This window comes from Ostrea edulis, chromosome 10 (assembly GCF_947568905.1).
Source record: "Ostrea edulis chromosome 10, xbOstEdul1.1, whole genome shotgun sequence".
Classification (NCBI taxonomy): Eukaryota; Metazoa; Mollusca; class Bivalvia; order Ostreida; family Ostreidae; genus Ostrea; species Ostrea edulis.
The window spans coordinates 7,754,436-7,766,421 of record NC_079173.1 but is presented as its reverse complement, the minus strand read 5'-3'; the positions used below and the strand labels follow the sequence as shown (position 1 = coordinate 7,766,421).

The window sequence follows — 11,986 nt, the reverse complement described above, 5'->3', positions numbered from 1 at the left end:
TCGCACACATATTCCTGCAATGATATTAGTTCCTGAGAAAATTGAATGTTTATCAAAGGCGTTGCAAGTGTGTCGTTATTTTCACTAAATTGCAATTTTGAAATCGTTCTAAAAAGACTCTGCACTGCCCCTTCCATCCCTGTAACGAGATCACTATGACCATGTCAACGAAGGAATGAAAATTACCCAATTAGTGCCTGAAACAAATGCAAGTGTATCATGCATGCAGACCGGAACTTATGTTATTACTGGAACCAAAGACCCAATGCCAAATACCTGTATCAAAAATCTATGCGACACCGGCAAGAAGCGGAAGTAAGCATATCCCAGAATTCTACCATGGAAACATCAACATGGCTGCACCGAGCGAAGTGACAGCTCTTCTGAAACGAGGAAAACGTAGCCTGGCCAGTCTGTTTAAAGGAGAATGGTCGCGGCGAAATGGTTCTCCGAAAGCGTTCAAAGAATTTCTTGACTATTTATTTGATCCTAGACGGAAGTCAATCGAAGACGTCGACACGATTGATTGGTGTCGCTGGATCATCGCAGGAGGAGCAACATTTGATGAGTTTTCAGCAGCAGGTGCGCGAATCAGATTAATGAATTACGAGTAAATAAAGTTGTTCCAGAACAGTTTGCACCAACCAATAATCACAATAGCATATGTTTTTCCTTGATTTTATTTTAAAATTCTATATTTAATACAAGGCATAGCTTTTTTTGTGTGCTATTAAACAGGTTGGGAACACTTCCCCTACAGCGAGATATTCTCGTGAAAACGCGATTATCCCGTACAACCGAGAAAAACACCCGTGGAATACATCTCTTCGTGTTTCACATGAAAAGAAGAAAAAGTGCTAAAATGTCTGATACTTCTGTAAATATATTAATCGAAACAAAAACACTCACAATGTGTATTGGATTTCAGACTGCTTCCCTCTTACGCAGCAACTAAGATATGAAATATCTTGACTGTGTTGTCAGTTTCATAGAAACAATTTGCATCATGTTGAGTGTGTGTCACACTTATTCAGCGTTGCACAGGATTTTTCCATTATTGTCAATAAAGACGCCAAAACACCTGTTTATGGTCATGTTTACTTTTTCGCTAAAGAGGGATAATCGCATTTTAGTGAGAATATCTCACTATAGAGGAAGTGTTCCCAACCTGTTAAGACAAGCTTCATGCATGCATTTGATAAAATTTTGCAAACATGTTAAAGAAATGATATTGATGTATTCTTTATTACAGTGAAACAATATGACAATGCTGTGACATGTGGCCTGGTGTGGACAAAGAATTATGTAGCATATCGCTGCAGAACCTGTGGAATTTCACCCTGCATGTCCCTTTGCTATGAGTGTTTTCATTCAGGGAACCATGAAGGTCATGATTTTAATATGTTTCGGAGCCAGGCAGGTGGTGCCTGTGACTGTGGGGATGTCAGCGTTCTCAACAAATCGGGGTAAATGTTAAGTAGTGCATGTATTTAATACATACCATATGATTTACCTGCAATGATGTTGCCCTATCAGATATTTTTTATTCTGACGTTTTCGGAATAGGGCTACAATTCCATAGTATCTCCGTAATGGTGCAAACAATTTTTTATGAATAACTGATAATAAGCTCCGTGTATTTGTCCCAAATGTTGTTTACACCAAAAGGAGTACCAAGTTTGTGCTTGGGCATGTCTAATAAAGGTGTTTTTCATTAAACATCATGTACAGCATGCAAAATTCTTCGTCTGCTCCACCATGCTTGTTATCGTGAGATCTCGTAGGTGGATCTACTGAAAAACCTAAACATTGACAATCTGCGCGAAAATGAAGTTACTTGAGCCAAAGAAAGGAAAATCATATGGTTGCAGAAGGAATTTACACTCTGCTGTTCGTTTTTTAACTTGATATTAAATCTAAACCTTTTCAATACCGACGAAATAGCTTTCTCCTCTGTACTTGTCCATTGATGTAAATACTACCTTATGTAGCATGTACATGTAAATACTACCTTGTGTAGCATATGCAATCTTCGCGAAAACTCACTAGCCCGATGCTACTAGATTTCATGCCGCGCCGGGCTAGTAAAATCTGAGTATTCATTGGCCCGACGGCCTAGTAAAAAATACGACTTATGTATGGTACAAATTGTCTTTAGAAATCAAAGTATTTAGAACGCTTCAGTCAGTGACCCTATTTTAATACTTTGACGAGCGTCTCGATGACATGATAACGGCAACTAAGTAAAAATAAACACTTTCACCATGAACGCTTTGGAAAAATTGAAATCTGGAGCAAAGAGATAATTTATTTTTTGTCTTGGGCTAGTAGATTTTTTTCTGGGCTAGTGAATTTTGTGAATCTACTAACCCTACTGGCTAGTGGGTTCAAAAAGTTTTCACAAAGACTGCATATGCAAATAACTTGACAATCGGAAGATGAAACTCCAGTGCATCAAACATGGTACACAAATATGAGTCGAGAAATTGAAATATAATATCGAAATTGTTGAAAACGGTAGAGTAGAGCCTCACAAATCGTAAGTTGCAGGTTGTAAATTTATATATAATATTGACTAAGAACATAGAATATAATTTTTTATTTTTATTGACGTAAAGAAAGTCAGCAAATGTTTAGAATGATCGAAAATGTTGTAGGAGTGAATCACTACCACATTTGCACCATTACAGATGTAGCCCCCCCCCCCCCTCCCCTTAAGAGGAAAAAAAATCGGAGAGGGCTATGTTATTGCAGCTACATATGATTATGTGATTTGATGTTGCACTACATTTTTATATTGATAATTTCAAAAATATATCTGCAGTCCATTGACATTATGTGAAAACTTTACAACTTAGATATAATTTTTTTTATATTAAAGGGACATGGACATGATTTGAACTGAAAATTTTCAAATTTTATTTTTCCATTTTTATTGTTTACTAAAGTATTTCTAATCATCAACTAAAATTTGAATATCAGTTGTTGAGTTACAAGTGAGATACAGCACCCACAATTCCTTGTTGCATAAACAAGGCTTAAATTTTGTGCCATGTTTTTGTTTACATATAGATTGCTCAATAGAAGATATCACGTTTAGAACAAATTTAATGAGATGTGACAAACACTTAAAACTGTTTAATTGTATTAAGAATTATTTGTAATTTAAAATATCTGCTTTTAAACGAAACTTTTACTAATATAGTTAACCTATGTAAACAAACACATGGCACGAGCCTTGTTTACATAACAAAGAATTGTGAGCTCTGTATCTCCCATGTACCTTGACAACTGATATCTAAATTTTTGCTAACCATTTGAAGTACCTTAGTTAAGTATTCTAAACATTAAAAATAAAAAAATAAAATTTGAAAAAATTTCAGCTCAAACCGTGTCCATGTCCCTTTAAGTGTAACTATTTCCCAGTTTCTGTGGTGTTAATTTGCATGAAAGAGAACTTGGTTAACTGAATATTGTGTTATGGAGTGAGTTTAAGTATGGTTTTCATCTTGTTTGTTTGTTCATATTATTTTATAGATTCTGTTCCCGCCATGGTCCGGACAGGAAGAACCTGAATGTCACGCCTCCCCCAGACCTTCTCGCTATTGCCGAGGCCCTGATGCCAAGAATTATTCTTAGACTTATTCATCATTTTCGAGACAACTGTAAACCAATGGGTAAAGACTGATGATGATTTTAATGCAGGGATGTAAATAAGAACTCGCCCACTTGCCAATGTGACTAAACAGTCTCTGTGGGCCCCTTAAATTCTAATTCTAATCACCCACTTTTCAACTATAAAATACCATTGTAATTTTTCCATTTTATTTCCAAGTATTATTTAGTTCAAGTAAATTAGATGGTTCTGTTACTATTTGCAACTTTAGGACTAGGCTATTAAGCAATGTGTTCACCTTCTGTATCCAATATGATGCAAATTTTGACAGCGTTTTTTTGCTAGGAATATTTATCGTTGGGTTCGTGACTTTTTTTTTTTTTTTTTTACCGCAAATGCATTTCTGACAATTAAGATAGGTATTCTACAACATTTCTGAACTATAAATTTTCTTTAAAGATGTGGTTTCATATACAGAAAAATGCATGCCAAATAAATATACTGCAAAGAATCGTCCTCGGTCCAGATTGTCGTTTTAAAAATAATTTTTGTATACTGGTTATAGTGTAAATTGGTGGTATTCAGGGGACATAAATGACTATTACATGCATTACAGAACAAATTAATTTGCAGTCCATTTTTAATTGATGTATCATGAAATTAAAGAACAAAAGTTGTAACAGGTTTTGGATGTGGGCTAATTGTTTCAATGTGGGTACTTTAAAGATTTTTTTTGGGGGGGGGGGGGGGGGGGAGACTTGGTCCCTAAAAAGCTCGGTGAATTTTCATCCCTGCATTGTTTTTTATTGCAGTAAATTTCAAGATATATATTTTTTGCTATTAAAAATAATTTAAGAACAGGAACATCAAATAATCAAAATAACAGTGTGTATTCTAAGAAGAGGTTTTGATAAGGCTGATTTTTGGCCCACGGTAAATTAGAAACTATTGTGATTGGTAATATTCGCTAATGTCTCCTTTATCATATTTTATGATTTTTTTTTGCATAAGCAACATGCTTGTATGATATTAGTCACATGATTAAGGGTAATCTGAAGGACCTATCTAAAATCACTTCAGAGGAGAGTGGTAATTAACTGCATATTGATTATTACCCGGTAATTAGTGTAGAAATGTTAATAAATTAGGAATTTTATGGTAAAATATGAAACAACTTTGAATGAGTAGTGCAAATTTTTAATATTTCATTAAAAAAAAAGAAAAATGTTATTGTAATGAACACCAGTAGAATTCCTTGTAAATTCCTGGTTTTGTGTTATTTATTGGATATAGAAATAAGAACTTTACAATGGCAAGTTTAAAGCCAAATGATTGTTAATTTTTCCAAATAACAATGTCATAAAATCATTTTACATTCAAATTACATTTATCACTGGAATGCTGGCATCTGAACAATTTAATCATGTATTGTTATTGAAAATTGTGACACTGTCCCAAACTTCTGATTATGTGATATTATATAGTGAATGACTACACCAAAGCTACATGTATGTTCACAAAAGGTTAATTTCGTACATGCACAGTTCATGATTGTGTTTGATGGTGTGGGAAGATTATGTAAAGCCCAATGAAATTTGTTTTTAACAGCATATCGAGACACGTTCAGCCTGGCAATGAATGATGCCGAGCACTTCCTGTCTTTTCTGCACAGCCTCAGTGACATGGGTGCAGCCATGCGGAAAGTAATAGGACTGGCTTTGACGAACACTACTGTGTACAAGTATCTAACAGAAGGTAGGCAATTACACCGTATATTTCAAAACCACTGAACCCGGTCTATAGATATCAAACATTCAGTTTTGGTCATGTAATGTGATGCGTGTTATGTTTAATTGATACATGTAATGTGATGCGTGTTATGTTTAATTGATACATGTAATGTGATGTGTGTTATGTTTAATTGATACATGTAATGTGATGTGTGTTATGTTTAATTGATACATGTAATGTGATGTGTGTTATGTTTAATTGATACATGTAATGTGATGTGTGTTATGTTTAATTGATACATGTAATGTGATGTGTGTTATTGTGTCGCCTGTGTTACGCAGTGGCGACATATAGGGATCACTATCCGTCGTCCTGCGTCGTCGTCTGGCGGCGTCGTCGTCACAAAAAATTTCTGTCACAGTTTTCTCAAGAACCACATGGGGCAACTCCCTGATATTTGGCACAGAGCATCAGTGTGGCCAACTGTATTGTGTAAGACATTTTCGAATCTGTCGCTTATCAACTTCCTGTTTGCCGAGACTTAGAATTTTTTACAGCAAAAAAATTTCTGTCACAGTTTTCTCAAGAACCACATGGGGCAACTCCCTGATATTTGGCACAGAGCATCAGTGTGGCCAACTGTATTGTGTAAGACATTTTCGAATCTGTTGCTTATCAACTTCCTGTTTAGTGACAAAAACCATTTCAATAATTTACTTTTTCAACATTATACGTGATATATTACATATAGAATGAACTAGCAGGCGACACATGTCTTCCGGGGAAGACTTAATACTGCGTGTTTAATACATGTAATGTGATGTGTGTTATGTTTAATACATGTAATGTGATGTGTGTTATGTTTAATTGATACATGTAATGTGATGTGTGTTATGTTTAATTGATACATGTAATGTGATGTGTGTTACAGTGGAGGAGCTTCCCGATTATTCCAACAGCTATTTCGTGGAAAGTCAGAAGAATTACCTAACAGAGTTGAAGAGTCTTCAAGTTCCCAAGGGATTCGAGGACTTTGATAGTACGTAGTGTGAATTACTTATAGAATATATAGTAGTAAAGAAATCAATTATAAACCTGATTACATTGTGCTACATATTATCTAACAATTCATTTTAAAAATTTTAAAGGAATTTATTTTAACTGTCAGTAAATCTTGTTATAATTTAGGTGGTAAGACCTGGATTTCTCGAAACTATCTAAATGTCAAAACTTGGATTTAAATCAGATATTTTACTAAAATTTTGACTGTTCAAATAGAAGAAAACTTGAACTGAAGTTTGATATTTTTTTTCGAGAAATCCAAGCCTGGTACGAAGGCCGAAAAGGTTAATTTTTTTGGCAATAAATCAAATAGTCTGAGTTATGAAATATGATACAACCAAACTTAAGATAAGGTAGCTTGTTACAACTAGAGATTTTATGCTGTAGATTCCTAAATAAATGCGAGGAATTATTTATCGTGTAATTTCACAATTGGCATCAACTTACGAAAGTATAATTATTCACCTATTTTCTGTTGTTAAAATACTCGTAAGAAAGCTTGATTAGCAGACCACACACAAATTTATGTTCACACGATTTGACGTATACAAGTCATTTTACCATATTAAGTACTCGCATAAAATAAGGAATCGACAGCACTCGGTGTTTACAACTGATGTTTCCCTGGTGTCAACAGATCTCCCTGGCCTGTCTCAGACACTGCATCACAACTGTTTGCTGGATGAACTTGTGTTTTGGATGGTCAAGTATGAGTTTCCAGAAAAGTTGGTCACTTTGCTGTTAAGTCTGCTGCCAGATGACCACTACAAGGTAAGATTATATTGACCGGTACGAGGACTTTAACCTTCCTATAATTACTGAAAGTTAAAAGATATGTTGACAGTTAATAAGAACTATTCACCGTGACTTGTATGAGGGCTTTTATCTTTCTATAGATATTGTCTGGTGTTACAACTATCTTTATATAGATATTGACTGGTGTGACAACTTCTATTTTTCTATAAATATTGACTGGTGTGACGATTTTTACCTTTCTATGAATAAGAAGAGTAAGAGTTATGTTGACTGCACGTATGGGGACTTTTGCCTTTCTGTGAATAAAAGGTCAAAGTTATGTTGACTGATATGAAGGCATACCACTCTATAGATCAGTAAAAATAAAAGTTATGTTGACTGGACATGTGGGGACTTATAAGTAAAAGGTGAAAATCATATTGACTGGTACGAGAAACTTTTACCCTTCTGTAAACAAGTAAAAGGTAAGAATTATGTTGATTTGCATGAAGACTTGCCTTCAGATTATAAAAGATTTTTTCTCTCTTGGTACATTGATTATAATGTCATATGTAGAGAGATGAAATAATCAATACTTGTAAATATTTAAAATCACAATGCCAATAGTTCAAATACTTAAAAATAGAATCTTTGTGTACTGTTTATTAAACAGGAATCCTTCACAAAGGCCTTTGTGAAGCACTACAGTAGGATCTCGTTGGTACTGGTGAAAGGTCTGAAGAGGACGGAGATCGGGAACCGTGTTGTCCACATCAGCGTCCAGCTGTTCAGTAATGAGGGCCTAGCCTGTCAGATGGTGCAGGAGTACAACCTGCTATACACGCTCATTATTAGTCTGACACACATGATCGAGAACACTCTCCTGGAAAGTTCACTAGAGGGTGTGTATATAATCAAAATCAAAATACTGAAAGTACCGAAAAGCTCTATTGTGTATATACAAAATAATAACATTAACTGAAGTTCACTAGAGGGTGTGTATATAATCAAAATCAAAGTACTGAAAGCACTGAAAAGCTTTTCTGTTTGTATTTTACAGACTTCCTGTATTTTATAGACTTGTATGTTGTTTGTATTTTACAGACTTTCTGTATGTTATAGACTTGTATGTTGTTTGTATTTTACAGACTTCCTGTATTTTATAGACTTGTATGTTGTTTGTATTTTACAGACTTTCTGTATGTTATAGACTTGTATGTTGTTTGTATTTTACAGACTTCCGACTGAATTTCCATATGGTGGTGGACTGCACCAATGACATCATGAAGGAGCACATTTACTGGCCGATCGTCAGTGATTTCATTAATCTCCTGGCTCATAAGAAGGTGGCCCATAAATTCCTGTCGGACAGTCGACTGGTGGTGATGTGGCTGGACCTGCTGTCCTACTTCCAGGGAATGAATCTGAATCACCGAGAACTCAGTCAGCACGTAGAGTTTGAGTCGGAGACTTACTATGCTGCTTTTTCTGCAGAACTGGAAATTGCTTCAGCTCCTATGTGGTCCCTTATATCTCATTGTAAAACTGCAGTAAGTTTCTCATCTATATTCCAGTTGCATTCCTGCAAGTCTATAATAATCTCCTCTAAGTCTATAATAATCTCCTGCAAGTCTATAATAATCTCCTGTAAGTTTATAACAATCTCCTGTAAGTCTATAACAATCTCCTGTAAGTCTGTAACAATCTCCCATAAGTCTGTAACAATGACCTGTAGGTCTGTAACAATCTCCTGTAAGTCTACTATAACAATCTCCTGTAAGTCTATAACAATCTCCTGTAAGTCTATAACAATCTCCTGCAAGTCTATAACAATCTCCTGTTAGTCTATAACAGTCTCTTGCAAGTCTTTAACAATCTCCTGTAAGTCTATATTAATCTCCTGTAAGTCTGCAACAATCTCTTGTAGGTCTATAATAATCTCCTGCAAATCTACTATAACAATCTCCTGCAAGTCTATAACAATCTCCTGTAAGTCTGTAACAATCTCCTGTAAGTCTGTAACAATCTCCTGTAAGTTTATAACAATCTCCTGCAAGTCTATAACAATCTCCTGTCTCCTGTAAGTCTATAACAATCTCCTGTAAGTCTGTAATAATCTCCTGTAAGTCTATAACAATCTCCTGCAAGTCTATGATAATCTCCTGTAAGTTTATAACAATCTCCTGTAAGTCTATAACAATCTCCTGTCTCCTGTAAGTCTGTAACAATCTCCTGTAAGTCTGTAACAATCTCCTGTAAGTTTATAACAATCTCCTGCAAGTCTATAACAATCTCCTGTCTCCTGTAAGTCTATAACAATCTCCTGTAAGTCTGTAATAATCTCCTGTAAGTCTATAACAATCTCCTGCAAGTCTATGATAATCTCCTGTAAGTCTATAACAATCTCCTGTAAGTCTAACAATCTCCTGTAAGTCTATAACAATATCCTGTAAGTCTGTAATAATCTTCTGTAAGTCTGTAACAATCTCTTGTAGGTCTATAATAATCTCCTGTAAGTCTATAACAATCTCCTGTAAGTCTGTAACAATCTCCTGTAAGTCTATAACAATATCCTGTAAGTCTGTAATAATCTTCTGTAAGTCTGTAACAATCTCTTGTAGGTCTATAATAATATCCTGTAAGTCTGTAACAATCTCCTGTAAGTCTATAACAATCTCCTGTAAGTCTGTAACAATCTCCTGTAAGTCTATAACAATATCCTGTAAGTCTATAACAATCTCCTGTAAGTCTATAACAATCTCCTGTAAGTCTATAACAATATCCTGTAAGTCTATAACAATCTCCTGTAAGTCTATAACAATCTCCTGTCTCCTGTAAGTCTATAACAATCTCCTGTAAGTCTGTAACAATCTCCTGTAAGTCTGTAACAATGACCTGTAGGTCTGTAACAATCTCCTGTAAGTCTACTATAACAATCTCCTGTAAGTCTATGACAATCTCATGTAAGTCTGTAACAATCTCCTGCAAGTCTATAATAATGTCCTGTAAGTCTATAACACTTTTCTGTAAGTCTGTAACAATCTCCTGTAAGTCTATAACAATCTCCTGTAAGTCTGTAACAATCTCCTGTAAGTCTATAACAATGTGTCCTATAAGTCTGTAACAATTTCCTGTAAGTCTATAACATTCTCCTGTAAGTCTACTATAACAATCTCCTGTAAGTCTATAACAATCTCTTGTAAGTCTACTATAACAATCTCCTGTAAGTCTATAACAATCTACTGTAAGTCTACTATAACAACCTCCTGTAAGTCTATAACAATCTCCTATAAATCTGTAATAATGTCCTGCAAGTCTATAACAATATCCTGTAAGTCTATAACAATCTCCTGTAAGTCTATAACAATCTCCTGTAAGTCTATAACAATCTCCTGTAAGTCTATAATAATCTCCTGTAAGTCTATAACAATCTCCTGTAAGTCTGTAACAATTTCCTGTAAGTCTGTAACAATCTCCTGTAAGTCTATAACAATCTCCTGTAAGTCTGTAACAATTTCCTGTAAGTCTGTAACAATCTCCTGTAAGTCTATAACAATCTCCTGCAAGTCTATATCAATCTCCTGTTAGTCTATAACAGTCTCTTGCAAGTCTTTAACAATCTCCTGTAAGTCTATATTAATCTCCTGTAAAGCTGTAACAATCTCTTGTAGGTCTATAATAATCTCCTGCAAATCTACTATAACAATCTCCTGCAAGTCTATAACAATCTCCTGTAAGTCTGTAACAATCTCCTGTAAGTCTGTAACAATCTCCTGTAAGTCTCTAACAATCTCCTGTAAATCTAACAATCTCCTGTAAGTCTCTAACATCTCCTGTGGGTTTGTAGTTAATTTAGGTTCCTGTAAATCCTTGATAAGTATCTGGTACATATATTCTTGTCAAGTCCTTGAAAATTTTTGATACCGTTATCTTCTGTAAAACATGATTGTAAAGGGGGTGGGGTATCTTCAGTAAAACTCTTATAAGTCTGTGGAACACATTACACCCCCTTCCCCATCAAACACACACAAACAAATGTAATAGGTGGTTTATAGGAGTCACCATCACTGTCTGTCATTTATTGATCCCATTTTGGTAGAAATAGGTGTGTCTTTACTCTGAACCAAGGTCATTTGATCAAAGTCAAGGTCACTGGAGAAAAGGGTTGAATATGTCACAGTTTGAAAAAGTTTCACATTGGCAGTCTTCTCTTTACAGCTCTAGTTAACATAATTTATCTCTCATAAAGATCTGATCAATTTATATTCCTGCAAATCCCATGTGTTTTGGGCAGCAGCTCTAGTTAACATATCTCTCTCATAAATATCTGATTTTATATTCTTGAAAATCCACAGTATGTATCATTATTTAATTCTGGTGGATCTGAGCTTGAATAGTGTCATTATTTAATTCTGGTGGATCTGAGTTTGAATAGTCTCTTTGTTTAATTCTGGTTGATCTGAGCTTTAATAGCCTCATTATTGAATTTTGTTGAATCTGAGCTTTAATAGCCTCATTATTGAATTTTGTTGAATCTGAGCTTGAATAGTCTCATTATTGAATTCTGGTGGATCTGTGCTTGAATAGTCTTATTATTGAATTCATTTGATGGTGTGACTTTATCCATTTTCAGGACAGTAGAGAACAGGTTCTAAACATGATCAAGGTGTGTGTGGATGCTCTCCAAGACTGGTTTGATGCCATCAACTGTAAAGAGTCTACAAAGGTGAGTACTCAGAAAGTACACAAAGGACAGTTAAAAAGTGCACAAAGGTCATTAAATACACAAAGGTTAATTAATTTAGAAGACAGGTGTATTATTCAATTCTCTGATTAGTGAGG

The 11,986-nt window shown here is 34.9% G+C and overlaps 1 protein-coding gene across 1 annotated transcript in view; it reads left to right on the top strand.

The window, feature by feature from the left end:
* Positions 1-335: 335 nt before the first annotated feature.
* Positions 336-11,986, top strand: part of LOC125666696 (E3 ubiquitin-protein ligase ubr3-like) — a 49,357-nt gene continuing 37,706 nt past the window's right edge. Inside the window, exons 1-9 of the mRNA XM_056151815.1 lie at positions 336-582; positions 1,253-1,466; positions 3,538-3,677; positions 5,225-5,371; positions 6,279-6,386; positions 7,047-7,180; positions 7,818-8,046; positions 8,381-8,694; positions 11,778-11,870. Of these exons, the coding sequence (XP_056007790.1) occupies positions 354-582; positions 1,253-1,466; positions 3,538-3,677; positions 5,225-5,371; positions 6,279-6,386; positions 7,047-7,180; positions 7,818-8,046; positions 8,381-8,694; positions 11,778-11,870 (1,608 nt within the window). The 5' untranslated portion in view covers positions 336-353. The remainder of the gene's footprint in view (positions 583-1,252; positions 1,467-3,537; positions 3,678-5,224; positions 5,372-6,278; positions 6,387-7,046; positions 7,181-7,817; positions 8,047-8,380; positions 8,695-11,777; positions 11,871-11,986) is intronic.